The 27,749-nt window shown below is 42.3% G+C and overlaps 1 protein-coding gene across 1 annotated transcript; it reads right to left on the bottom strand.

Moving 5' to 3' along the window:
• Positions 1-815: 815 nt before the first annotated feature.
• Myh2 (myosin, heavy polypeptide 2, skeletal muscle, adult) lies at positions 816-27,306 on the bottom strand. Its single transcript, NM_001039545.2, has 40 exons — positions 27,245-27,306; positions 27,071-27,113; positions 25,014-25,237; positions 24,765-24,908; positions 23,234-23,390; positions 22,162-22,189; positions 21,965-22,079; positions 21,704-21,796; positions 21,099-21,162; positions 20,882-20,980; positions 19,959-20,062; positions 19,357-19,495; positions 18,924-19,042; positions 18,685-18,834; positions 17,388-17,558; positions 16,989-17,298; positions 16,271-16,350; positions 14,730-14,817; positions 14,526-14,643; positions 13,038-13,161; positions 12,815-12,951; positions 11,593-11,848; positions 9,783-10,025; positions 9,495-9,671; positions 9,266-9,411; positions 9,094-9,184; positions 8,625-9,014; positions 7,900-8,026; positions 6,867-6,985; positions 6,538-6,734; positions 5,747-5,930; positions 5,501-5,666; positions 5,271-5,395; positions 4,807-5,115; positions 4,519-4,722; positions 3,860-3,985; positions 3,607-3,777; positions 3,420-3,524; positions 3,232-3,327; positions 816-1,097 (listed from the first exon to the last, which is right to left on the bottom strand). The coding sequence occupies exons 3-40, from the start codon at positions 25,215-25,217 to the stop codon at positions 945-947; spliced, it is 5,829 nt and encodes a 1,942-aa protein (NP_001034634.2). The 5' UTR covers positions 25,218-25,237; positions 27,071-27,113; positions 27,245-27,306; the 3' UTR covers positions 816-944.
• Positions 27,307-27,749: the final 443 nt, after the last annotated feature.

The raw sequence follows: 27,749 nt of genomic DNA, 5'->3' as shown, positions 1-27,749 counted from the left end.
AATCTTCTAGGAAAATGTCTCAATAATCTAGATATCTAGATAGCTACTATATATGTGTGTGTGTGTGTGTGTGTGTGTGTGTGTGTGTATAAATTTGTTCCTGGTATCTTCATATTGTATCTACATGCATATGTATGCATTGAGTAAACTGCTATGAGATTCTTGGTCTAGTCTTCTTAGTCAATAACTTTATTCATACAATTATACAGGAGGCTACAAAGAATGTGAAAAATAGGCACATAACTTATTATACCAAATTATAACATAAAATAGTGTTTTCTATGTGTTCAGATTTGATAGGCATCCTACAGCTTTCACAAAAAAAAAAAAACATTATTTACAATTGATGGTTCACATGAGCTATCATGTATACTATGGGTGAATTCATGTTATTAATATTATAATGAAGAATACTTGGTGCTTGTTTTCTTTATGCAGTTATTAAACATGGAGAATTAATGACATGGTTAATGTGAACTATCTCTGTAGAAATATACTTAGCACCATTCTTTGTCTAGACCTAGAAAATCAGATTTATGTTATGGGAGGTAGAAACTTTCTGGGATTTGCCAATATGAAGATACCAGGAACAACTCGAAAGAAATAGTCATTTCTATGACTTCCAGAGTTCTGTTTATCAGAACAGGCTTTCTTGGCAAGTGACACCTTTATCAACTCAAACCATCCCAATAAACCAAAGATACATGTGAAGAAGTGTTTGTCTCTGAGTTGCAGATGGGATGTAATTATCACTGAGATGTTGCAAACGTTGACACTGCTTTAGGAAGGGGACAAAAGACAGGGCCAACCCAAGGTGATTGCTTGCAAAGGAACTTGGGCTTTTTATTTCCTTACAACAGGATGGAATAGAATCACACAGGCGCATGACCAAAGGTTTCACATTTTGTGCCTCGCTTCGGTCATTCCACAGCATCGGGACAGCCTTACTCTTCGCTTATGATTTTGGTGTGAACCTCCCGGCTCTTCACCCGCAGCTTGTTGACCTGGGACTCCGCGATGTCAGCCCGCTCCTCGGCTTCCTCCAGCTCGTGCTGGATCTTGCGGAACTTGGATAGATTTGTGTTGGATTGTTCCTCCTGAGAATAAGAGTGGAATTCTATTAAACCTGTGCTGTAATCTTTCTAAGCTCTGTAGACTGGCAGAAACAGTGCTTGGTATGAATAGAGAAGTAAAATCTTACCCTTTCCAAGATTCTTGCTTCCCACTGGAACTGTTTTATGATTAGGGATTGGTGTCTCAAAATTATCACATCACAAATTTTGCAAACAAAATGTAATTTTGGAAGAATCTTATTTGATTGTATCTGTGTATGTATTATGTATGTATGTATGTATGTATGCATGTCTTCATGTGTGTATGCAGACCCTCTTGATGAACAGAAGAGGGCGCTGGAGAGCCTGGAGCTACAGTTGAATGTTGTTGTTAGCTGCCTGGAGTGGGTGCTGGGAACCAAACTCAGATCCTCTGAAGAGCCACAAGTACTCTTAATGGCTGAACCACCTCTCCATCCTCAACAACCAAATTATCTGAATGGATATATGCCATGAATAAAGCAAAAGGAGAAAAAAGATCAGAGAAACAAGAATATTAATAAATAAATAAATAAATAAATAAATAAATAAATAAATAAATAAGACTAGGTGGTTAATGCTTGCTTTTAGGTGACGACAGTTAACTGAAGTTAATTATTCCTCATCATAGTAAGCATGATTTCATAATCATATAAAACATGAAAAATGTCCACTGAATTTGAGCATAGATTATTTTGACGTAAAATGATCATTTCCTCTGCTTTTGATATAACGATTGTATTGGCATCTTCACATTGGAGGATTTAAGCCTATTTCTTCACTGATAGACAAGCCCTTAGGATAAGTAAGGGTTTCAGTGTTTAGCAATGTGTCCCTGCCGTGGCACAGTCCTGGGGAAGGCTGCCCTCACTCCCTTTCCCCTGTCCTCCCTTGGACCGGTTTTGGTATGAGGGTTATGCGAGCTTTGTAATGTGAATTGGAAGGCTTTGCCTCTTTCCCATGCTCTTGAACGGCTTACATAGCTGGGGATTATCTGTTCCTTGAAATTTTGACAGACCTATCTGGACCTGGGTCCTTTTCAACAGTAATTCTGAAGTAAGTTTTTAGCCCAGCTTGATAACACACATTCTCCTGGGAAAAACAAAAGATCAGATTCTTTGTGACTTCAGCTCTTTGAACTGCTACACACATTACACTAAAAACACTGCTCTGTGTGCAAGGCCTGTCTCCCTTTATATTCCTTTGGTGCTATTTGTATGTCTCTAATTTTTTCGTTAAACTAGCTATATTATATTTGCTTCATTGATTCTCCAGAAGTTATCAGGTATTACTAAAATGTCATGTTACAAAATAATATTCTCTAACAGATTCATTTCTTTTCTTGTCTTCATTGCATTATAGGTATTAATTTCTAAATTAGATATAAATGTATTCATTTATTTTTAATTTTGATTCATACTAAAAGCCTATAAAAAAACATTGGTTTATAGGCATTATTAATCTTCTAAACAATTTTGGCTACATTCCATATATCTGTAAAAGTCACATCTTCCTTTTATTATTGTTTATAATAAATAACAATCTGGTAGTCACTCTTTTCCAATATCTATTTTAGCCTGAGTTATTTTTTACTTTTATTCTATATTTTATGTGTGCAGATATTTTGTCTGGATGTATGTCTGCGAACCATTTGTTTGACTGGTACCTATGAAGGGCAAAAGAGAGTGTCAGATCCCCGGACCTAGAGGCAGAGATGGTTGTGGATGCTGGGAATTGAACTCAGGTCCCCAGGGAAGAGTAGCCGGCATTCTTAACTGCTGAGCCATCTCTCCAGTGCCCAAGAGTTATTTTTAAGTTTGCTTGTTAAGGGCTAGGTGTCTGGGGATTTCTGCTTATGTATCTTATCTCTGTATCACTTTGTCCTGTCACAGCCTGGAAGAACAGCCTGAATAGTTTCTGCTTTTAATTCTTCTTGTGGTTCCTTTGTAAGCTGAGATTTTTCCCTTAAAATCAAGCTATTGATACTAGAAACAATATGTGAGAAGCAATAAGATGTACCAAGCCCTAATGTACAGAATCTGTAGAACAGTTTCTTTACTAAATGGGATAATACAGTGAGTTATTTAGTAGCATTTCCCAATTCAGGGACTTGACTATTCTCTATCCTAAAGATACTTACAGCCTCCTCAGCTTGTCTCTTGTAAGATTTCACTTTTGCCTGGAGTTTATCCACCAAATCCTGAAGCCTGAGAATATTTTTTCGGTCTTCTTCTGTCTGCAAGATTATAAGAACCATAGGGCACGCTATCACTGTGAGTGTCTCATACACACCTGGACGGGGCTTAGCTGCTAAGCACCACTGCCTACCTGGTAAGTAAGCTCCTTCACTCGTCTCTCGTGTTTGCGCAGACCTTTGACGGCCTCAGCATTCCGCTTCTGCTCACTCTCTACCTCACCCTCCAGTTCACGCACCTGCAAAGGGAAGGCTCTGAAGAAATATGGTCCAATGTGGCATTGGAAACCTACAGAAATGTACAAACACGGGGACACCCACCCTGGCCTCCAGTTTCTGGATCTGCTTCTTGCCGCCCTTCAGCGCCAGCTGCTCAGCCTCATCCAGACGCAGCTGCAGGTCCTTCACGGTCTGCTCCATGTTCTTCTTCATCCGCTCCAGGTGGGCGCTAGTGTCCTGCTCCTTCTTCAGCTCCTCCGCCATCATGGCGGCCTTATTAGGAAATCAAGAAAGAAAGCTCTTGAAATCAGTAGCTCCCACTGCTCACTGAGTGCAGAAATGTGACTCTACTCACATCAGTGATGGCTTTCTTAGCTTTCTCTTCTGCATTGCGGGCTTCCTGGACGATGTCCTCCATCTCTCCCTGGATTTGGGAAATGTCTGTCTCCAGCTTCTTCTTGGTGTTGATGAGGCTGGTGTTCTGGTTAGAAATGAGTGTTACACTTTCTTATGCTATCAAAGTACTTAGTGGTAGTTATTTCTTGAAAATCATAAGATAAAAATTTTAAGTAAAAGAAATGTTTCTGAACATTAAAGAATTTTGTTATGTATCACAATTATGAAGGGAAAAATTAGAGATGCAGAGAGAGAGCCAGCACTTTGACGTGCATTAGAAGTGAAATAGCTTTATGATTTCATAGGTGTCATTTACCAGACTGTCCATGCACATAAATAAATTTGCAACAGATGTTTGTAGCATGACATTTCTTCACAATAAAAATGTCAGTGTTGACCATAAGAATGACTAGATATACTGACACAGTAGAGTGTGGTCACCCATAAAATGCTCTAGAAGAGAATCAAAAACAATTGCTAACATAAAACAGTGAGAGATTTCTCATTCAGAAACCCAGTAAAAATTGGCAAAAGTTAAAATCTGGCTGTTACATTAAAAAGTACAAGCTCTTATGTTCTGAGATGCTTAAGCCGGCAGGTGTTTGTACAAAAGCCCACCTGGGTGTGGAGGAGCTGCACGCGCTCACTGGCGTCCAGCAGCTCCTGCTCTGCAATCTTCCTGCTCCTCTCCGTCTGCTCCAGCGTGGCCCGCAGCTCCTCGATCTCAGCCTGCAGCAGGTTGGCTCTGCGCTCAACCATGGCCAGCTGCTCCTTCAGGTCCTCCTGGCCCCGGAGAGCATCGTCCAGGTGCAACTGGGTGTCCTGTGTAATGAACCATCATTGAGACACTGTGTCCACAGACTGGTTCACACCGCTCATCTGAGACCGTCCCTTGGTGCCACCTACCTTGAGGATGCCTTGTGTGTTCCTGTAGTTTCTCAGGGCCTCGGCAGCCATGCGGTTGGAGTGGTTCAGCTGGATTTCCATCTCGTTCAGGTCTCCCTCCATCTTCTTCTTGATTCTGATGGCGTCGTTCCTGCTCCTGATCTCGGCATCCAGCGTGCTCTGCATGGACTCCACGACTCTAATGTGGTTTCTCTTCAGCTGGTCGATCTCCTCATCCTTCTCAGCAATCTTCCTGTCGATCTCAGACTTGACTTGGTTCAGCTCCAGCTGGATGCGCAGGATCTTTCCCTCCTCGTGCTCCAGAGATGCCTTCAGGACATCAAGAGGCAACATTAGCAAACGAGGAACAAGCATGCTGCCATGTTGCTACACACAGATGACTGTGTGCTGTGCCTGTTTGCATGCCCCGTAGGTGGACTTAATTCTTCCTCTATAAGTTGGTTAACCGTGTATGCAGCCTGTACCTCTGCTTCTTCTAGAGCAGCCTGAAGTTCACACTTCTCTTGTTCGACTTGTTTCTTAATTTTCTCCAGTTCGTGGATGCGCTTTCCTCCTTCTGCAATCTGTTCCGTGAGGTCAGAAATCTCCTCTGTAAATAGGGTGAAAAGCAGGTAAGGGTGTGGTCAAGACATGGCATAGAAGAGCGAGTGTTCCCTCCAAGTCATGGGTACTGTTGAGAGAGAAAGGGCCTTACGCTGTAAGTTCTTATTCTCTCGCTTCAGGGTTTCTAGCTGATCCAGAGACTCCTCGTAGGCATTCTTCATCTTGAAGAGCTCAGTGCCCAGGGAGCGGGCCTCCTTCTGGGATGCCTCGAGCTCAGCGTGGGTTTCCTCATACTTCTGCTTCCACTCTGCCAGGATCTGAGAAAACAAGAGCAGTGAGCTGCTGTGGGTGATGGAAAAGGGTGTGCCAAGCAGAGAGAGGATGCGTCGGGAATCACCTTGTCGAAGTTTCTCTGCTTCTTGTCCAGGGCGGCACAAGCAGCGTTGGTCCTCTCCACATCCAGCATGAGGTCCTCCACCTCGTTCTGCAGCCGCTGCTTCGTCTTCTCCAGAGAAGCGCACTTGGCGTTCACGGCTTCTACGTGCTCCTCAGCCGCCTGCAGACGCTGAGCCAGCTTCTTCCTTGAAGATTACATGAAGTTTTAGGAAGAAGAAACCATATTAAAGATATGAACTATCATCACATTGAAGAATATCGAAAACTTCATAGTGATGTCATTCATTCACATGACAAGATTCACTAGGGTCCTCTTAGAACCAGACATCATGAATACACAGCGGTGAACAAGACAAATGCCGCCTGCTTCATGTAGCTCAGACAAGAGAGAGACATCAACAACAGTCAAGTCTGCAGTTGCTTAAGAACACCCTTCAGATATGAATGCAGTGAGGAGTAATAAAATGTGGTGATTTGTGGGTGAGAACTCTAGCTATTTAGGGAAGGTCTTGCTAAGAAGACAGAGTGAACTAGTGGGAGACCAAAAGGGACTGTTGTGTAGAGATGGAGCAGCCAGTGCACAGGTAGCAATGAGCTTGGGACATTTGGCAAAGAGCAGCAGGCTCTGGAATTCTCAATTGTTTGTTACCTTAACTGGATTTTAAGTCAGCAGGAGGTCAGGGATATGTTCATTTTACTGGGGGATTATTACGGTAGTCTAGAAGACAGAAGCTAATCCACAATGATGTGGCATGGATATGTAAAGTTTTCTGCACATTCTTTCCCACATACTTGGCTTCCTCCAGCTCCTCCGTGCGCTGGATGGCATCCGTCTCATATTTGGTCCTCCACTGGGCCACCTCGCTGTTGGCCTTGGACAGCGCCCTCTGCAGTTCAGCCTTAGACTCCTGCTCCTCCTCGTACTGTTCCCGCAGCAGGTCACAGTCATGGCGGGAGGACTGCAGGGCGTGGGCCAGCGCGTTCTTGGCCTATGGAGATGTTCACATCTTCATTGTACTAGATATTTAAATACTCAGTCCCCTTAACGATGGTGGAACTGGCTCTTTCTAGGGTCAACTCGTGAAACAAATTGCAGCCATCAGCCTTAGATTAATAATCACCTTTACTTCCTCTTCAAGCTGCCTCTTTAGCTCCTCAATCTGTTGAGTGAATGCTTGCTTCCCCCTTGATAACTGAGATACCAGCGCTTCCTTCTCATCAAGCTGCCTGGAAAATTCACCTGGGAAACAGAAGAAACCGCACTAATGTTCTCTAAGTAAAGAACAAACTCTGAAAGCCATTTCAGACGCAAATTTAACTCAGCACCCCAAATTGAGAGTTCGGATGATTAAATTACTTACTGATATTTTCGAGCTCTGTGCAAAAATCTCTACGTTTTCTAATAAAGCTGGCATAGCAACCCAGAGGAATAAATACAATGTACATTCCTTTTCTCTCCTCGGAGTAAAATCTTATTTCTATGACAATATGCAAAATCTAGTGTTGACTGTCAAAATGAGGATCTAAAAAAATCTGCTTCCACAGATGTGTGTGTGTGTGTGTGTGTGTGTGTGTGTGTGTGATTGCTACAGTATTCATGTGAAAGGCAACAACTGTTTGGAGTTCTCTTCTCCCACTTTCTGTGGCTTCTAGAGTTTGAACTCAGCACAGCAGGCTTGTGAGATGTTGCCCAGTGAGTCATCTTGAGGACTCTCCAGGGACACTTGAGAGATGGGCCTGGGCCTTGCCTCCTTCAGAAATTAAGTTCACACTGACATAAACAAGAGGACCTGAAGGGCTGGGGACACAACACAGCTTCAATGCAGACTACTCGCTTAGCAAGTGTGTGGCCCTGAATTTCATCCCCTGTGCTGCAAAACAGGAATGGCAACAACAAAAGATGTGAGCTGAGACAGAAACCCTGGGGTCATGCTGGAGTGTCTCCTGATTCCAGAGCCTCCTCTGTGGATAAATCCTCAAGGTCTTTCGGGATCAGAGCTTGCACTAGTCATGACTTGGATGTAGGCTGTGCCTCAGCCTTCTGGTGAATCACCGGTGTTCTTAGTCGCTTATATTAGATGCTCACATCATCAGCTCATTTATTCTTAACTACCTCATCTCTATGCTCAGACAGCGCTGAAGAGGGAGAATTACCGGATTCGGTCTGCAGTCGTCCTCTCTGGGTTGTCAGGTCGTTGATCAGTCGCTGCTGTTCCTCCTCCTTTGACTTCAGCTCACTCACCTGGTCCTCCAGGGTGCGGCACATCTTCTCGAGGTTTCCCTAAGAGAGAGAGAGAGAGAGAGAGAGAGAGAGAGAGAGAGAGAGAGGACAAAGCTTTGAGAGAATGGATAGCTTTTTGCTGCAGCTAGTTTTCCTGCAAAGGAAAACATACTTCTTTGAACAAATAAATCAAATTATCCTAAATTTAATATAATCTAGATGATGTCTTTCCTTTTACTGAAGAGAAATTATGAAGCTAGATGCTATAGTCATATGAAAATTTGAAGATTGGACCCTGAATTTTATAATTCTGTAAGAACTATATGATCTGTTCTCTACGAAGTTATTAAAAAAATGCTTCACTCCTTTTCCATATACTAGAACATTGTCATACAATACAAAATATGAGCGACCCTAATTTGGAGAGCACAGGTGACTGTGCTATGTCACTTATCAACAACAGAGTGATGGATTCCTGTGCTTGGCTTCTTTGAATCCCATATCTTCGTATGTAAAATAGAAATAATAAAAAACATTATCATTTCTCTGGTCACCTTTCTGTACTCCTGCAAATGACTTACTATCTAGAAAGTGCCCTGTGCAAACTGAGGCATCCATATGGATTAGTGTCATTAATATCCATTTTCCAAACATGTACCTTGGCCTTAGACACTGTCTCTACATTACTGGCAAGATCATCGATCTCCATCTTCATCTCGCTCTTCTCCTTCTCCAGCTTCTGCTTCACCCGCTGCAGGTTGTCGATCTGCTCCCCGAGCTCGGCCACGCTGTCCGCATGCTTCTTCCTCAGGGTGGCTGCTGTGGCTTCATGCTGCAGCGTGGCCTCCTCCAGGTCCCTGCGCATTTTCTGGAACTCAGCCTCTCTCTTCTTGTTCATCTCGATCTGGGCTGAAGTGGCTCCGCCGGCTTCTTCCAGCCTCTCGCTGATCTCCTCCAGTTCCCGGGAGAGGTCAGAGCGCTGCTTCTCTGCTTTGGCCCTGGAGGCCCGCTCTGCCTCGATTTCCTCCTCCAGCTCCTCGATGCGGGCCTGGAGGTGGTGGAAAAGACCGACTCAGCTTCTTGGGTCCTTTAATGATGAATTAGACGGATAGAAGCTATGGATGTACCTGCAACTCCTTGATCTTCTTCTGCAGCTGAATGCCGATGGCCTGCTCGTCCTCAATCTTGCTCTGCAGATTGCTCATTTCAAACTCTTTCCTTAAAGAAAAGAAACACAGTGTAGAAATTCCGTCTGTAGCCAACCGGAAGCACAGCCCAGAGCCGTTCTTTCCTGCTTACTTTTTGAGCCTTTCATCGAGCTGCTGTTTCTCATTTTCAATGTCCATGATGGACTCCTGGGCTAACTTCAAGTCGCCCTCAAGTTTTCTCTTGGCTCTTTCTAGGTCCATGCGAAGTTTCTTTTCTTGCTCCAAGGACCCTTCAAGCTAGATGAATGTAGTGTTTGAGTAGGAAGAAATGTATAGTTTCCTTTAGAAGGAAACCATTCCCTCGGTAATGCACAACTTACGTCATCCACTTGCTGTTCCAGCTTGATTTTGGCTTTGGTCAGGGTGTTGACTTTGTCCTCCTCTGCCTGCAGGTCATCCAGGGTCTGCTGGTGGGCCTCCTGGAGGGCCTTCTTCTCCTTGGTCAGCTTGGCGATGGTTTCGTCCAGGCCTGCCATCTCCTCTGTCAGGTTTTTCACCTTGGGAAGCAAACGTGCTTTGCATTAAACGTTAGGTCTTAATAGCTTTGGTTTTATGTCTTACTTCTTCATTAAAATGAGTCATAAGCTTCCCGTGTAGACGTCTCATACCTTGTTCTCCGTGGCGTGCTTCTCCTTCTCAACCTTGGCCAGTGTCAGCTCAAGGTCATCGATGTCCTTCTTCAGCTCTGAGCACTCGTCCTCCAGCTTCCTCTTCTTGGCCGTGAGCTCTGCGTTGATCTCCTCCTCATCCTCGGCCCTCTCGGTCACCTCTTTGATTTTGGCCTCCAGCTGGATTTTGGTTTTGATCAGCTGGTCGCATCGCTCCTCTGCATCGGCCAAGCCTTCAGCTTCCTGGAGTTGGCAATATAATTGAAATTAGGGAGAAAGAATAAAATATATTGTCATAGTAAGAGTTTAACCTTCTTGAAGTGGCCTGCTGGGTTTCTTGCATTTGTTTGTTTATCTATTCAAGGATTTATATTTCATAAACCACCTACTATGTACAATGCTTTTTGCCTATGTGGGGAAAATAAACTATGTTGTTTTCTCTCTTTTATGACAATGAGTTTTATAATAGATTAGAACACCCATCTCTCAAAGGCTACCATTAATTTAAAACATAACTCATAATATTGGAAAATCGAATGCATTGGTTCCCTGGTGCATTCATGAAATTAGTTTTCCAGCTGACCCTTGTGAGATGGGTAGGAATGAAGTGTGTAGAAGTCATCTTATAGGGAAAACAGCAAGAGGCAGATGGGGGTGCATTTGTACAAGGAGACTGCAAGATGCTACAGGTGCTGAGATAGTTTTCTCTGTGGTACTGGAGGATGGTTTTCCTTTATAAATGATGTATATAGATGTATGATGTACTTATACAGGTGATATATATGATACTTTTACATATGATATCTATGTACATATATATGCTTATAATCCACTGCCACCATCCTTTGAATGCCTAAGAGACTGCGGTGTGTCCCATGTCATGAATTCACTTAAGTGAATAGGATCAGAGGAGAATAGAAAGAAATAATTGGGTGCAGATTTGAAGGAAGCAGAAAGAAGTTCCCTTCTGTGAGCCTGGAGGAGTTATCATGCCACCCCAACTTAACAGCAGAGACCAATCTTATAAGAATATATATATACATATATATGTGTGTGTGTGTGTGTGTATATATGTGTGTGTGTGTGTGTGTGTGTGCGTGTGTGTGGGTATATATATACACATACACATGCACACACACACATATATGACCAAGTAAGTTTAACCCAAATGGAAACTAGTCCTGTAAATTATATTCCCAGATCAATGGAAGGATTTCTAAGATGGCTGGCCCAGAAGTGAGCAGTCAGCAAGTTTGATGGAATAAAAATTGGGAGAAGGCTCAGAAATTAAGACAGAGTTGTGGGTGTGGTACAAAAGGCCACTGTCCATGGAGATGGAAGAAATAACAGGCATGGGATTTTAGATCAATAACTAACAATAATGCAATGCAATCTGGTGTAGAACATCATCGACCATCTGCTGTCTCTGTGGTAACGCGAAGCCAATGGATGTCAAGATGTTGCTCAAGGACATTTGAAAAGAAAAATCTCTCCACATCATCTTTCTCTTACTACATTATTTGGGTTGTGTTAATAACTTTTGAGGACTATCTTCAAGCTGAAAAGAAGCCACAATTCCTGTAGACTGCTGAAATTGTGCAGACTAGAAGAATACAGACAGTTCTACTTCATTGTCATGGCACTGTTTTGGGGGTGTTTATTGAGCAGGGAGAGAAATGTGTCCAGTTGGTGTCTTTAACCCTCCCTGTACAATGAGTGCCTCCCTGACAACGATGCATCTCACTTATCATGGCCAGAGCACCAGCACTTCACCTTGATTAGTGATACCCAATGTTCAGCCCCAGCTTACAGCCTGAACTTGAAGTTGCAAGTCATTTTTTTCTTTCAAGAGGGACACCATCTTTTCTTCAAGTTCCTTCCTCTTTGCCTCTGACTTGGCAAGGTCATCTTTGGTTTTCTGGAACTCCTCCTTCATGGTGGCCATCTCCTTCTCGGTCTCTGCGCTCTTCAGCAGGGGTTTGATCTTGAAGAAGAGTTTCATCCAGGGCCAGTGCTTGACGTTCATGAAGGCGCGGATGTTGTACTGGATGCAGAAGATGGACTCCCTGAAATAAGGTGGTTGCTAATTAGATACAGTGGATGACGGAGCGAATATAAATTTCAGGAGTGAATGTCACAGCTTTGGTCCCCCTCCATCCCACCCTATTCTCTATTTGCAGTCAACCTTGCAGATCAGAAAAGTTATATTTCATGGCGATGCTCAAGGACTTGTAACCAACTTCTCTACACCATTGTGTCTCAACCTTGGACATGGTTGAGATCATCTGAAGAGCTTGTTCAAAAATACTGACTCTGTATGAATGTAGCATTCTAATTTATAATGTTACATTTGCCTTAATCTAGGTTATTTAAAAATTATTGACCATCATATATAGGTAGTTAGCTACCCAAATATAGCATAGTGACTGTGATTAGAAAAAATAAGCATAACTTCAAGTAATAAAAGTTGTGTTGTGCAACCTGTTTGTGTGTGCACACAGACTTGTTCATGTGTGTGGATGCACAGATGGCCATGTATAACACACTTCTCATTTCCGGTCCTCAGACATCAGGCTCTGTCACATATTAGTTCTTCAACTAGACTACCAGGAAGTTAACTCCCTTGATGATATTGTAGTAGCCTATTGTGGAAAGATCTTCACAAATACCCTATTTTAAATTATGATAGTTCAATAATAGAAATAATTCAACTGAAGAAATTGTTTTATATAAAAACTATATAAAGCCATTTTTTGAAATTACTATACATTTTAAGGTCCTCCATTTAATGATATATCTAATAGAACCTCATTAGAAATAAACAGAACGGCAAAATTTTATCTCTGCCTACTCACTAGTGTATTTTTCAGTGTTAGATTAAAAAAATATATAAAACTATCTATGCCTGATGCTTCTTGAGTTTTCACCCAGACACTCACGATATAGTCCATGCTGGCAGAACTCAGGTTCCCCCACTTTCCTACAGAAGTCTATTTCGACACAAGATGTGAATAAACTATGCATTTTTATACCTTCTCTCCACCATCTTCTGGTACTCCACTCTCGCCAAGAACCCTCTGCACATAGCCTGGGTCCGGGTAATAAGCTGGGCCAACTTGTCATCTCTCATCTCCTCTAGGAGCCCCAGAAGACCAGCTTTGAAAAAGACCTGTGTGCAGGCAATGTTGCAGCTCAGAAACATCATACAAAGTTCAAAGGGCAAGAAGACAAGAGGCTGGACTTCAGGGGGATTACCTTGGTGTGACCAAACTTATACTGAGTGTGGTCAATGTCAATGGAGCCCAGGAGCTTCTCAGAAGCCTTCTTGCTATCGATGTACTGACCCTCAGGAATGGCACTTGCGTTTAACACTTTGTATCTGTTGAAGCAAGTATAGTTTGTAAAGATTTTATTTATGAACAGTAGCCAAACTCTAAATGAGTTATTTTAAAAATCAAAGATTTTTAAGAATTATTATTCTCTGTTCACAGAGGAACATTATTTGCATGTTTTTCAACCTATTTGCTATATATTTTCATGCCATTGTAGCTTCTTTATATTTACAATCTTTTTCTTTTTTTTTTTTTTGACAAGGTACATACAGCTAGCTATGGCTGACCTATCCATCCTCACTATGTAGACTAGACTGGCCTCAAAGTCAGAGAGACCCACCACTTCTGCCTCTGGAGTGCATGACCCCACTCTTCCTGTTCTTTTCCTTTTTTATCAGACTCTGTCCTCAAGGAAGGATCACATGATCTTGCTTACATTTAAAAGTAGAGGACCTATGCAATATAATATGCTATCATGGCTTGATAAATTTGCTTTAAAGAAAGATACCTGGTTCCAAAAAATCTGCTTTTAAAATTAATTAATATAGATGTGTTAATAATTAATATTAATTAATTACATTAATTAATTAGTATGGATTAATTAATTAGGAAATAATCCATGAATTTAAGAAGATGGAACATGAGAGGACCTAGAGGGAGGAAAGGGAATAGGGAAATGGTATAATTATATTTTAATAATAATAAATAAGTTAAGGTATATAATAGATGATATTTAAATGTGGGGAGTTATCCTAATGGCCTAAGAGCAAACTGTGGGTGCCCTTGGGTCTTGAGCTCTGCTACTCCCTGTCAACTTAACCAGCTCTAGACTTAAATGAGACCAGTGTCCTGTAGCTGCCACCCAGAAGTCATTCTTGACTCTCTAGATCAGCTTATCAGGGAGTTCTAAGGAATTGTCACCATGACAGGTCCCCTCTTATTCTGGGGAACTGGAAAAGTAACCTGCAAGAGAAAAATGAAATCAAGCAGAACACAAAGGTGACCTATTTGTAGCTCTACGTGCAGCATGCCACCCCAGTGACCTATTAGCTTTGTCTTTAAGCAAATAAGTTGATCTCTCTGAACCCTACTTCATTTGTCCAGAAAATGAGGTCATAGTACTTCTCATCTCAACTGTGTGATGGTGGGGGTTAAATGAGATCAAGTAGTGAAAAGGATAGCTCTCCTAATTACTGACACCAGAGAATGTATCTATGAACCTCCGTAAATCCAGTGGAAATTTTACATATAGCGCTTAACATATAGTATCTTTTTAAAGTGTTGTGAGAGTCGGAGCCTTCACTCCTTTTATGACTAATTAAATAGAGGCATGCTTTTCACTAAATTGTTTTGCTTACATCCAACCTGCTTACACTAACCATCAAAGACAGATCATAATTAGAAGGCTGACCTCTGCTTGAAGTCTGCATAGAGGATCCTGCTGGGGAAGCCCTTTCTGCAGATGCGGATGCCCTCCAGCACCCCGTTACACCTCAGCTGGTGCAGGACCAGTTCGTGCTCCATGGCACCTGCAAATGCATGTTTCTCTCTTAGCGGAATACAACACAGGAGATGTGGCAGCCATGCTCTGGGCTTTCACTCTAGAGACTCTTACCGGGAGTCTTGGTTTCATTGGGGATGATACACCTCACGAAATGAGGATGGGTGCTCCTGAGATTGGTCATCAGCTTGTTCAAATTCTCCTGTAAGAGCAGAGAACTTTGGTCAGAATAGCAGGAGAGGAAAGAGCAATTGTTGACATCTGTAAAATAACTCTGTGGCTTGTGTGTGTGTGTGTGTGTGTGTGTGTGTGTGTGTGTGTGTGTGTGTGTTTGCATGCGCGCGCGCGCGCTCGTACACATGTGTGCACATGCACACCACTCCTCTACAGCTTTAGGCCATCCTTGCGTATCAGTCCTTGAGTATCTTCCATCTTGTGGTTGAGACAGGGTCTCTCATTGGACTAGAACTTTAGCCATAGCTTGCTATCCTGGGATCTTTCAAGGCTCCATTTGTCTCTGCCTTCCGTCTCACCATTGGTGGGGTTGTAGGAGCACACCACCATGCCAGGTTTTTCTTGTGAGTATCTAAATTTAGACCCTCACACTTGCAAGACAAGTACTTTACTGATTAAGCCTTGGCCCAGGAGAAGCAGTTCTCATTTTAAAAAGAAAGACTTTTCTTGCTTCTGCTGGGCTGTAGCCTCTTCCTCAGTCCATCTGTCTGCATTCTTGTTGGCAGGAGGGATGAATGTGGGAAAGCCTGATGGTGTGTTTTCTTTCCCTTTGTACTAACATTGTCTTGCTGTCTTCTCTGACCTTTGATCATTTGAACATGATTATCTACTAGATCAGTAGTTCTTAACCTGTGCATTGCAAGCCTTTTGGGGGTTACATATCAGATATTTACATTATGGTTCATAATAGCAAAACTATGGTAGCAACAAAAATAATGTTGTGGCTGGGAGTTACCACAACATGAGGAGCTGTATTAAAGGGTCTCAGCATTAGGAAGGTTGATAACCATTGTATTACATGATACCTCTATCTTTTACTATGCTCTAGTTATTCAATAAGGATATGCAATCATGCACCATGTTTGGACCTTAGATGGTTTTTTACAGTTCCATCCATAACATAATACTTTGTAACTTGGTGCCGACAACTGAATGGATCAGTAGCAACAATATTATATTAGCTTGATTGTAGGTTAGCTGCTAGGTTGCGTTAATCTTTCTCTTTGTTTTGATGTTGGTTTAGTTGGGTTTAGTTTGGGCTTGCTGTCATTGGAATATTCTCAAAAATGTATCCCAGGCTGTTTTGAAATTTTCAATCCTCCTGCTTCTGCCTCCCAAGGATTACAGGTTGGCAACACCACAACTTCCAGGTTCCTTAGTCTTACTGATATTTTCTTAATACTTCTGTACATGGCTTTGGGTTGTCACCCGACTAGTTTTTGAATGGTGGATCATTAAGTTCTGTAAGGTTTCCCAGGAGGTACCCTTCATCCTATGGCAACTTAGCATGAGAAGTGAGATACACTATAGATCAGTCAAAGTTGTAAATGTCAACCCTTTTCTAGACTCTTCTGGAGAATGTGACATCATACTTCTAGAGCCAAATTCCTAAAGCAATTGGGGTGTTAGTTTGTTCTTACTCTGAACAGGGCAGACACGGTCTGAAAAGAGGACCCCTTCTTCTTGGCACCTTTCTTGGCAGCTCCACCACTACTTGCCTCTGAGGAAGAAAAAGAATAATGTTGTTCAAAGACAGTCAGTGGGCTCTCTCTTGTCACAGAAATCATAGTGATTTCTGTGCTCTTGATGCTCAAGTCAAAATTTCTTCCTCCCTAGAAACTTCCTCCTACCCCACTGGCCCTCTTGAAACCTTCTTTTTAACTAAGTTTACACCCACTTTTCATTATCTATACACCCACTTTTCGGTGGTTTGTTACCTATATGGAGTTGATATAAACAGCAGTCATCTAACCATGAGGAGACGAGCCTTCCAACATTGATACATGGTGCACAGTGACTTAAAAATATCATCAGCAGACGTTAATGCTGGAGGTAGAATTTGCCCACTATATTGTCTGTAATATCCCCAGGTGCTTCACATTCAGTAGTGTGGGAGAAAGGAGAGAATTTCAAAAGCCCAGGCCTTTTTAGGGTTGAGAGCCTCATAGTTCCTTTCTGGCCATTGTGATAAGGTCTCTTTCAGTAGAGAGGTGAACCACAAATTTCTATCTACAGCATAGCCTACTACTCAAGGGATAAGGGTTTGGCATGCCACCCTTCTGCCTAGGCTATCTCATTAGCCTTAACCTAATAGTTCAATTGTAATAGCTACAGAAAATTAAGGTTTGGAAGCCTAACCTGCTTCAGCAGTTTGTGCCCCAGAGAAGAGATAAGCCAGAGTTTTCACTGAAGACTTCTGGTACAGCCCCACCACGGTCTCGTTCAGTGGGTCCTTGTTCTTGTCCAGCCAGCCAGTGATGTTGTAATCCACGGTGCCCGCATAGTGGATGAGGGAGAAGTGGGCTTCGGCCTTGCCTTTGACCACCTTAGGCTTCTGGAAGTTGGCAGACTTTCCAAGATGCTGCTCATACAGCTTGTTCTTGAAGGAGGTGTCTGTCGCCTTAGGGAACATGCACTCCTCTTCCAGGATGGAGAAGATGCCCATCGGCTGGTTTGAAGGTGAGGCAAAGCAGCTGAGTAAATAAGAGTGGGAAGTCCATGGGAAGGGGCCACAGACAGACGGAGCGGGATGGATACCTTCTCGATGAGCTCGATGCAGGCCGCCAGGTCCATCCCGAAGTCGATGAAGGTCCACTCGATGCCCTCCTTCTTGTATTCCTCCTGCTCCAGCACGAACATGTGGTGGTTGAAAAACTGTTGCAGTTTCTCATTGGTGAAGTTGATGCACAGCTGTTCCAGGCTGTTGAACTAAATAAATACATGTGATTATTTCTCTCTAAAATTAACTGAACATTTTATTTAAAATAACTTACAGATGAGTGTCAACATCACTGGTCAGAAGAGTCTCTCTTTTTCTTTTCTTTCTTTCTTTTCTTTTCTTTTTTTTTTCTTTTTCTTTTTTTTTTTTTTTTGCCATACAAAACAGAAAAGTATGGAAGGTTTGAGGCATGTAGACGCCCCTGTTTGTTGCCATTTTACAGAATGTCTTAAATCAGCATTAATACTCTTTGCTTGAACTTGCTTAAAATCATACATTTTTTCCCTGAGTTTCTACTTAACCTCCTTCTATGTATTCCAGTTGCCCCTATGGCTTCCAGAGGCCTCACCCAAACTCTCAATCCATAAAAAGTTGGTTCAGAGCTTGCCTTACAGGAATATCACTATGATGGGAATTTCAAGTGACTAGTAATTATTCTTTAGTGTGAAATGGGAACAATAAGCAGGACACAAAAGATTGCAAGATAGAAGAGTGCACATTTATATCTCTAGAAACCCTACCAAAATGTCAAACGAACTAGACATACTTAGCAGAATTGTGTGCTTTTCCTTGCTTTTCTATGTTTTCTATTAAAGCCGAGTTTTATTGTAATAATCAAAAGAGAAGATAAACTTTTAAAAAGCTCTGAGCAGGGAAATGTATCTCATGATCAAATAGAAAATTTTATTTCATGATATTACATTAACAAGCATTAAAAGTTAATTGCATTTAATTAATGATGCTTCTAAATTATTAAGCCTTTTACAGACTTTATTATCTCCCTAAGTATTTCTCCGTGAATTCTGCACTGTATACTCTGAGCATATTAGATGTTACTAAGTTCTGCTGTGCTACTTAATATCAGCTTCCTTTACACCATGGGATTTTTTTAGAACCTTTTCCTTTCACAAGGTAACTCCCTCTGTCCTGCAGTGAATGAAGGGTCTTCCTTACACACATTGTTTGTCATTTGACAGAGGAAATGACTTGTAGGTGCCAAGAAAATCTCCTTTGTGTCTTCATGTAACTGACAGTGGCAAGGAAGGTTCCTAAGACTCCTTCTTAGTAATATAGTCATAGATATAAAGGTGTTCCATCAATATGTTTGCAACTCACATCAAAGATCTCAAAGCCAGCGATGTCCAAGACCCCGATGAAGTACTGCCGGGGCTGCTTGGTGTCCAGCTGCTGGTTGATGCGGGTGACCATCCACAGGAACATCTTCTCATACATGGCCTTGGCCAGGGCACCCACAGCATTGGTCACCTTGAAAGATGAAGATAGAACTCTTGACATTACATGAGGAAGGTTCAATGCTTTGATCCCCTTGCGATGGTTATTAATATCATGCTTACCTGCTCGACAGTCTGGCCTTTGGTGACGTACTCATTGCCGACCTTGACCCTGGGGTAGCAGAGGGCTTTGAGCAGGTCAGCAGAGTTCAGACCCTGAAGATAGGCAGCTTTGTCAGCAACTAAAAGAAAGCATGGATACAATGGTATTAGGGTACAAAGAAATCCATTTCTTAAAAACCAAAAACAACTTTATCTTCAAGCATGTTGTGCAGAATTTTCAGTATAATTTTAATAGTCTTGCCTATGTTCTTACTGAGTCCAAGACCTTGACTACCCCAAATTATGTTTGTGCTTTACATAGCATATTATTTAAGTGCTCTATAAAGCTCAGATCTGAAATGTGAGTTTGCCTTCTTAGGAAAACTCAGAATAACACATTAAGAACATGAGCTTCAAACGAAGCACGACGTCAGGTGGAAGACGCAGCCGGTACCTTCGGTGCCATCTGGCTCTGCCTGCTCCTCCCGCTGCTTCTGCTTGAACTTCATGTTCCCATAATGCATCACAGCACCGGTGAGCTTATAGATGGAGACTTTTTCATCATTTGTAAAGCCCAAAATGTCGATAGCACTCTGCCAACAAAATCAAGATGAGAGCTGTTAGATTAAGACCTGTTATTTACCGCTCGTGTTCCCATTCCTCACTAGCTGGTAAGGCTGAGGAAATCACACCGGAACTACTGGAGGGAAGCAGGTTCCTTAGCAGGGGCGTGGGGAGGATGCTCACTTGAGCAATTAAGTTACAGGTTTTTGTTTCTCACACGTCAAAAAGAAGCTTAGGAGAAACCATGGTAAATCTCAGACACTTTTTATTTTTGAGAAGTCACACCTCAGTTTCATCAAGACCCCTGCAAACTCTGAGGTGATGGGATCTTAAAAGCCTGTGGAGGGACAGCGTCCGAGCCCGGGAATCCAGTGCTTTCTTAATACCCACCACCCTTTGCTATTTCTTCCGGCAGCTCTGAATAGTTATCTTACTGAACCACATGTCTGACCTTGCGCAGTCATTCTAAACATCGCTCTGTGTTCTACTTACATCAGTGGCCATCAGCTCTTCCTGGTCATCAATGCTGGCCACACTGATCTCCCCCTGGCTGACAAATGGGTAATCATATGGGTTCGTGGTGATCAGCAGCATTTCTAAGTACATGGAAGAGAGCAAAGAGGAACATAGTCTATGTCTTCATCAAACCAAGAGACTTCCAGACCGATTCTAAGGTAACTACTTGATACCTGGGGAAAGACTGACGGGTGCTAACTACCTTGAAGATGACAGCATGGTGTTCCCTGTCATTGACTAGTTTTTAAACATCACCATGATCATTAACAAATGGTATGCATGTGTGAGACTTTCAAAGAATGATGGAAAGTTGACCACATACTACCATAGTCTTTATTGTAGTAGCTATTTTAAAATCAGAAATGGAAGCAAATTGAAACCTTAAAGGGGAAAGAATATGATTAAGTAAAAATTGCCTACCTCTAGTGTGGAACACTATGCAACCAACCACAACACCATGCAGCCACATTAATATGGATGAAACTGTGACACACTCAGTAAATATATATAAATTATAAAAGTGTGACTATTACTCCAACCGGGTAAATTGTATGCATTTATCATTATGTAACAATATACCCATTGAAGTCACCTTGAGTCACCAATGAGATGTTTATGTAGGTGTTCATAATGGTTATTTCATAGTAGAAATTGGAGATAGTTTTTCACTTTTCCTTTGATTTCTTAAGAATCTTTATAATAAGCAAATATAAATTTTAACAAACTTACAAAGATTTCCCACAATTACTCCTGAAAAGCTTCTTTCATTTCCCATTTAAAAAAAAAAAAGGCTTGACAGAATTTAGACATGGTGCGTCAGGTTGGGCAATACCCTGGCTGGTGTGGTGACTAGTGTGGGGGAGGGGGGAACTTTGGAGAGGAGTTACGGCACCCCTTACCGATCAGCTCTGGCTTCTTGTTGGATGTGATCTGATAAAATATATGGTAGCTTCTTTCCGCCTTAAGCTGGAAAGTGACCCGGGACTTCTCTAGCAGATCTAAAAGAGAGCAGATCACAAGCAGGAAAACTGTGAAAGCTGACGGGGTGCAGAGGTTTGACTGTCAGGCAGCTTTAGCAGGCCTGAGAGCAGAGTGGCGCTGCAGGTGAACACTCACAGGTCTCGATGTCAGCAGATGCCAGTTTCCCCGTAGTGCCAAAGTGGATCCTGATGAATTTACCCTTGAAAGGAAAACTAATATGTCTACTTTGTTTTCAGGAATATCAAATCATTGGAAATGCTCAAAAACATTTGGAACAATACTGCTTTAATTTTAAACCGAGCCAGAGACTATTTATAACAGAAATAAAATACCTACTTCTGTTTTACAAGTAGAAGGATTTTATCTTGGATTTAAGAATTTATGAATATAAATATATGAGGTGATGCTGTGTTAATTAGTTTGGATTAATTATCCCACGCTGTATAAATATATTAAAACATCCCATTGTGCCCCATGCATATATGCAGTTATTATTAATTAAAATTAAAGTATTTTGCAGTAGTAGTAGTAGTAGTAGTAGTAGTAGTAGTAGTAATGATAATGAAATAAAAACCCAGAAAGGAGTCACATGTCCTTCTGGCCAGAGTTTTTGATCTTCAAAATAAGCCAAAGAGAACCACAGTAGAATATAATGTGAATAAAGATTCAAAGACTACATCAGAGACTTCCCACAGCTTTGGCCAATGAACAGTGCCCATCACAGTGCACAAGAGACTCACAAAGCGAGACGAGTTGTCATTCCTCACGGTCTTGGCGTTCCCAAAGGCCTCCAGCAGGGGGTTGGCACTGATGATTTGGTCCTCCAGCGTCCCCTGCAAGGAATAGATCAGACCTTGCTTATCAGGCTCAGGGATTCCTTGCTAGGAATCATACACACACACACACACAGACACACTCTCTCTCTCTCTCTCTCTCTCTCTCTCTCTCTCTCTCTCTCTCTCTCTCTCTCTCAGTCTGGACTCTGTGACAGTCACTCTCACCTGCATTTTGCCAGAAGTTGCCTCCTCCTTCTTCTTGTCCCCAGTGACTGCAATTGTTGCAAAGTACTGGATGACACGCTTCGTGTTCACAGTCTTCCCGGCCCCGGATTCTCCGCTGTTAAGTCAAAACAATCAGAGGAGGCCCCACACCTAGCATCTTCCATAGCCATGAAAAGAAAACATCAAACCCTACTTACGTGATCAGGATTGACTGATTCTCCCTGTCTGCAAAGAGAAATTGCAAGCACTTAATGTTGTTTCAAACCCACTTGTAAATGGCTAGAAAGGAATCGGGGCATGAGATTTCTATTTCTCTGTTTAGCAGTCTTAGCACCTAGTGCACAGTGACATAACATCTTCCCTTTCTTCTCTCCCCATACTTGGTGCACATACACCCATTTAAACCAAGGACAACCACTCATGTCTTCCCAGAACATTCCATTCAATGGGGGAAATCCTATGATGAAGAAATTGCCTAAAAGCCTTGGTAGAAGGGAGACTACACTGTTTTCCTGAAGCATAAGGCTTTCTTTCTAATATTCTACTGCTAAATCAATATCTAAACTAGACTTGGCTTGCCCATCCCATTTTGATGACAATTTAAATCAGTGACACATTCATGGTGGGCAAAAGGACAAATGCCTGCTGGGACATTGGAAACATTTTGATGCATGAGGAGTCTTAAAGGGTGGGAAGGTGGAAGTGTTGGCAGTACACATGGCTTCATCATACTTTTAAGGGAAAGCAAGAGCTGTGATGTCTCGCTCAGCCTGAAGAATTCTCCAAACCATTTCCAAAGGGCCCACAAGTACATAAGATCAACCTAGCTAAGTGAAGCACCATAGAGGTAGTGTCACGGTATAATGTCCTAATACCAGCTATGCCTTAAAATCTCACTGGTTGGTTCTAGCAAAGGCAGCATCCTGTGTACTGTTGATCATAATCTCTGATAAAAAGGAGAAACCGTAAAAGCAAAGTTTTTTCTCCTGCTTTTTACCATACAGTAACAGTCAGTATGTGTGGCTGTGTCTATGTGAGCACATGTATATCTGCACACGGATGCTTGCCTGTTTATGTTCATAAGTCTCACTGCAAGTAATTTTTGTTGACCTCTAAACATTAGAGAGCTCATTGGTCGTCCTGTATTATCTCACATGAGCCCCTGTGGGAGGGGATTCTCTTGAGGGGAATGGTGCAATTGATTCGAGGCTTTCTATAGAGGTCTGCAGAGAAAAGTTCAGGCACATAGAAAATTGGCAAGCCACTTACCTGTTAGCATGAACTGGTAGGCGTTATCAGAGATGGAGAAGATGTGGGGCGGGGCCTCCTGGCGCTTTTTGCCTCGATAGGCCGCCACCACCTCGGGGTTGTACACCGGCAGCCATTTGTAAGGGTTGACGGTGACACAGAAGAGGCCTGAGTAGGTCTGTATAAAGAAAGAGAGAATGACTATCCAAAGGTCCTTCTTGTCTGTGCAACTCACTTGGTTGGAATTTAAGAAGAAGAAGAAGGACCCTTGTGAGTACATTTCTCCCGGTCTTCAGCATGGAAACTGACTGGTTGACAGGCAACCGCATCAGTTGAGGGCAATGACCAGTTCAGAGTTCCTACTGCTTCCCTTGGGACTTGTCATGGTTTTCCCACAGCAAGAGCACCAACACCATGTCTGTCTATTTGTTTTAAAATGTGGACTATGAGAGATTTTTGCTGTTTGTTGTTTGAAAGAAACAAGAGTATATTTTCTTTGCAGAACTGAGACACTTCGAGTTTATTAGAACATAAATTTGAACATAAATGTATTCAACGGTAAGAGAGGATGGGGACTTTGGAATATTTTAAGACAACATGATAAAAGCCTTTCAAAAGTGAGTGGGACAGTGTGTGGATATGGCAGTATTGGGAAATGCTGTAAAGTATGTTTTAGTTATACAGCGACAAAGAACAAATAAATACATAAGGATTAAACACAGGAATTTAAAAGTTGTCTGTCAACTGGTTAAGGACTGTCACTAGCCAATTAAAGTGGTTATAGAGCATAAACATCTGGTATACCTGTGTGGGTATTGCCCAGCTGAATATCAATTCTAGCTAAACTGTATAAAAACATGAATATAAGATGCATTACATTCAGATGGTTATTGGATGCATATTATATTCTAGGACCCTGCAAGGATGTCAGACTAAAACATAGATAGCATAGAGTCCTTTGAGAAATTCCCAGTCAGCACAGTAGATGGGGAAGTTAATGAATAACCAGGAAACACATAGTGTGAATGCAGGGATGGGAAGAGCGGAGCAGAATACTCAAGGCTGCCTGGGGATGCTGGAAAGATCACACAGATGAAAGGAACCAAAACACAGAGACCCTGGTATTATTGTGTGGGGAGATTTAATCCCTAAAATGAAATTTAACCCCTAAAAATTCCATTCTTAAATGTTTCAGAGTGTTTATCTTTTCTTCATTGACAAAATTCTGCAACAGCAATTGACAGAGAGGGGAAGGGAGGGAAGGGGAAGAGATAAGAATGGAGGGGGAGGAAAGAGATAGGAAGGGAAAGAAAGGGACGTCCTTAGCATGGTTAATCTACAGATCTGTGATAAAGCCTATGGCCAGACGGACAATGGCCTGCCCTTGGGAGAGAAGACAATATGTGCCTTACAGTTTCAATAATGAACTTTTTAATAACTAGTAATTCTGCTGGTGACTTCTAGTGACTGAGAGATACTTAGGACACATTTGTGCCTCGGCTTTTAGGGCACATGGTAATGACACTAAAGACCCCTGGTGTGGGTCACTCACGTAGATCATCCAGGCTGCATAACGCTCTTTGAGGTTGTACAGCACAGCGGGCTCGTGCAGGTGGGTCATCATGGCCATGTCCTCGATCTTGTCGTACTTGGGAGGGTTCATGGGGAAGATCTGGTCTTCTTTCACGGTCAGGGTCTAGTAAACAGGAAAGATAACTATTGGTGTCAAGTCAGCGAGTGACCAACCCTGCCAAATGCAGCACAAACCTAACAGGTACACCGTGGCAGGCTCCCTACGCACCGCTCCTGCTTCTGTTTTCACAGTCACTTTCCCTGCATCTTTGCTCTGAATGGTTCCTTTGACAAAGGATTCCTTGGGCTCCGCCACAAAGACAGATGTTTTGGCATCAAAAGGCCTATTCTGGGCCTCGATTCGCTCCTTTTCGGACTTCCGGAGGTAAGGGGCAGCCTCCCCGAAAACGGCCATCTCGGCGTCGGAGCTCATGACTGCTGAACTCACAGACCCTAGAGGGGATTTAAAAAAAAAAATCATACAGTCTGCAGTGCCTGGTATAACAGCAGATCTTTGTACAGTTATCACGATTTGACTTGTATGAGTATCTTCCCTGTACGTATGTACATTCATGCATATACTGTGTGCATGTACTGTGTGTACTGTGTGCATGCCTGGTGCCTAAAGAAGCCAGAGGAGAGTATCAGATCCCTTGGAACTGGAGTTACAGATGGTTGTGAAGTGTCATGTAGGTGTTGGGAATCGAACTCTGCAAGAGCAGCAATTACTTTTAACCACTGAGTCATTTCTCCAGCTCCAACTAGGGAATCTTTATAGTGCAGTGGTTCTCATACTGTAAGTTGCTACCCCTTTAGGGGGGTCAAAAGACCTTTTCTCACGGGTCACCTGAGCCCATCAGAAGACACAAATATTTGCATTATGATTCATAACAAAAGTACACTTATGAAGTAGCAATGAAATCATTCTGTCATTGAGGTCACCACAACATGAGGAACTGTTTTACAGGGTAGCAACATTAGGAGGGTTGAGAACCACTGTTACGATGTCTACTGCAGGGGCCCCAGTTGCAAATTACACTAGGCAATTCTACTACTACCAGGCTGCAGTTGCTGAAGCAGACATCACAAGAACAGAAGTTCAAGAGGTTGCAGTGATGTGTGCTTAGGATTAGGCATCTAGTATCTCCCATCCTCTGAGACTGGCATCCCAGTTGGGAAACTAGGTTATAGGTAGAGTGATGTTGCCAAGGATTGTGTGACCTTGGGTAAGTCTCTTGATTATGTTGAGCCTCAGTAACTCCATCTTTAGGGCAAGGATGATAGTACTAGCTTCTTTTCACTTTGAAGCCCTTGGGATAGGGTGATATTTGGGAAAATGTTTTAAAATGACTACTAAGTAATTGGAACAGGTTCAGGAAATTATTTGCATAGAAAATGTCATTTACTTTAATGTCTCACATCTTTCTGGCCATATAAAGTAAGACCACTTTATTTTCATGTTTAGATATTTGGCCAAATTTACCCAAAGTAGTTTGGGAAGAATTTTAATTGTGTTTCTGTTTGTCACCTCCCCCCCCCCCTTTTAAAGTTGGATGCTGGGCAATTATTCTAACATGGTATCTTTGCACACTAAACCAAGCTAACTCATGAAGGAGATAACCCACACACCCACGCCCATCTTTGTGCTTCTACATGGCAGGACTCCCAGAGGTCTAAGCTTCCTTGTACAGAAAGTGAAACCTGGCAGCTTGTTCCACACTGCTTCAAGGTACAGGTGGCAGAACAATACAAGGTGGGGAAGTTATCCAGTACAGTCACTGCAGGATCGAATGCTTGAAACTCCTTTAAATCGTCTCTCCCCATCTCCCTCTACGGAGATGCAGCATGCAGCAGTAATGGGGCTGCTGAATTCCTCGTTTTCTTATTTTAAAAATTCACTATGTTTTGGTTTTGTGAGATGACTTTCTACAGGCATACATGAAGTTTAAAAGTTCCATTGTTCTAAGTACTTCCTTTCGTTTTTTTGTTAGAGATCTTATTTACCAGATGAATTCTATTGGCTTTTCTACCAAGGAGATTTTAGCAGGGATTTTCTTTTTCTTGCAGAGACAAGACAAACAAACAAAAAACAAAAAAATCCAACTTTTTAGAATTGACTTTGCTCACATGGCAGAGATAAAAATCCTCCATCCCTCCCCAGCCCCTTTCCTCAAACGCAGTTAGTGTCTCCTGAGACAGGCACTTTCTCAGAGGATGCGAAATGACATGGACCTGTCCCAGAGATTCTCCATCACGCCTCCAGGGACTGGTTAGTCCAACCCTTACCTTACTGGCAAACGAGAAGGTGCAGCTGGGAAATAAGAGGGTCCTGTATGAGAGAAGAGCAAGGCACTTGATTAGTTGAGAAGTAAATCCCACTATGCAAAGTTGAAGGCACCAGGATTCACAGACCAGGGGAGCTGCAGCTCGGGCAGTGGCCAGTGTCCTGCTCCCACCTACCTTGGAGCTTTTTAAAGCAGGACGAGTCAGCCTCGTTCGGGACTCTTTTATATGGCTAGCTATGGAAACAATGCGACTGCCTCTTCTTTCTTAAGTCAAAAGGAATTGTCTGGCAAAAACCCTCTTGGCAATCGAGCGTCTCTGCATAATTCTCATTCATATTAAGAATGGTTGGATATAATTAGAAATATTTTTCTTATTGAGTATGTGGGTAAATCTCCTATGGATAATTTGAGAAGATGATCTGAAAGGAAGATTCAGGCTGGTGGATAAAGACGGTGGCCAGCCAGCAGGATACCTGGCTGCCGTCGGAACGTCTTTTTGGCGTCGCTGGGCATGCCGTTCAGAGCCTTGCATCACTCTCGAATATTTCTCCTATTAAACTATATAAATAAAATACACTTATTTTAATTTTACAAGGCTTAATTTTCACCTGTTAATCCTCTTTCTCCAACCCAGCAAAATTAAGTTGCATGCCTTCAACAATTGAAGCAGAGAGAAAGAT

This window comes from Mus musculus, chromosome 11 (genome assembly GCF_000001635.26).
Source record: "Mus musculus strain C57BL/6J chromosome 11, GRCm38.p6 C57BL/6J".
Lineage (NCBI taxonomy): Eukaryota > Metazoa > Chordata > Mammalia > Rodentia > Muridae > Mus > Mus musculus.
Note: the sequence above shows the minus strand (reverse complement) of the source record. Positions and strands in the feature narration are given on the sequence as shown.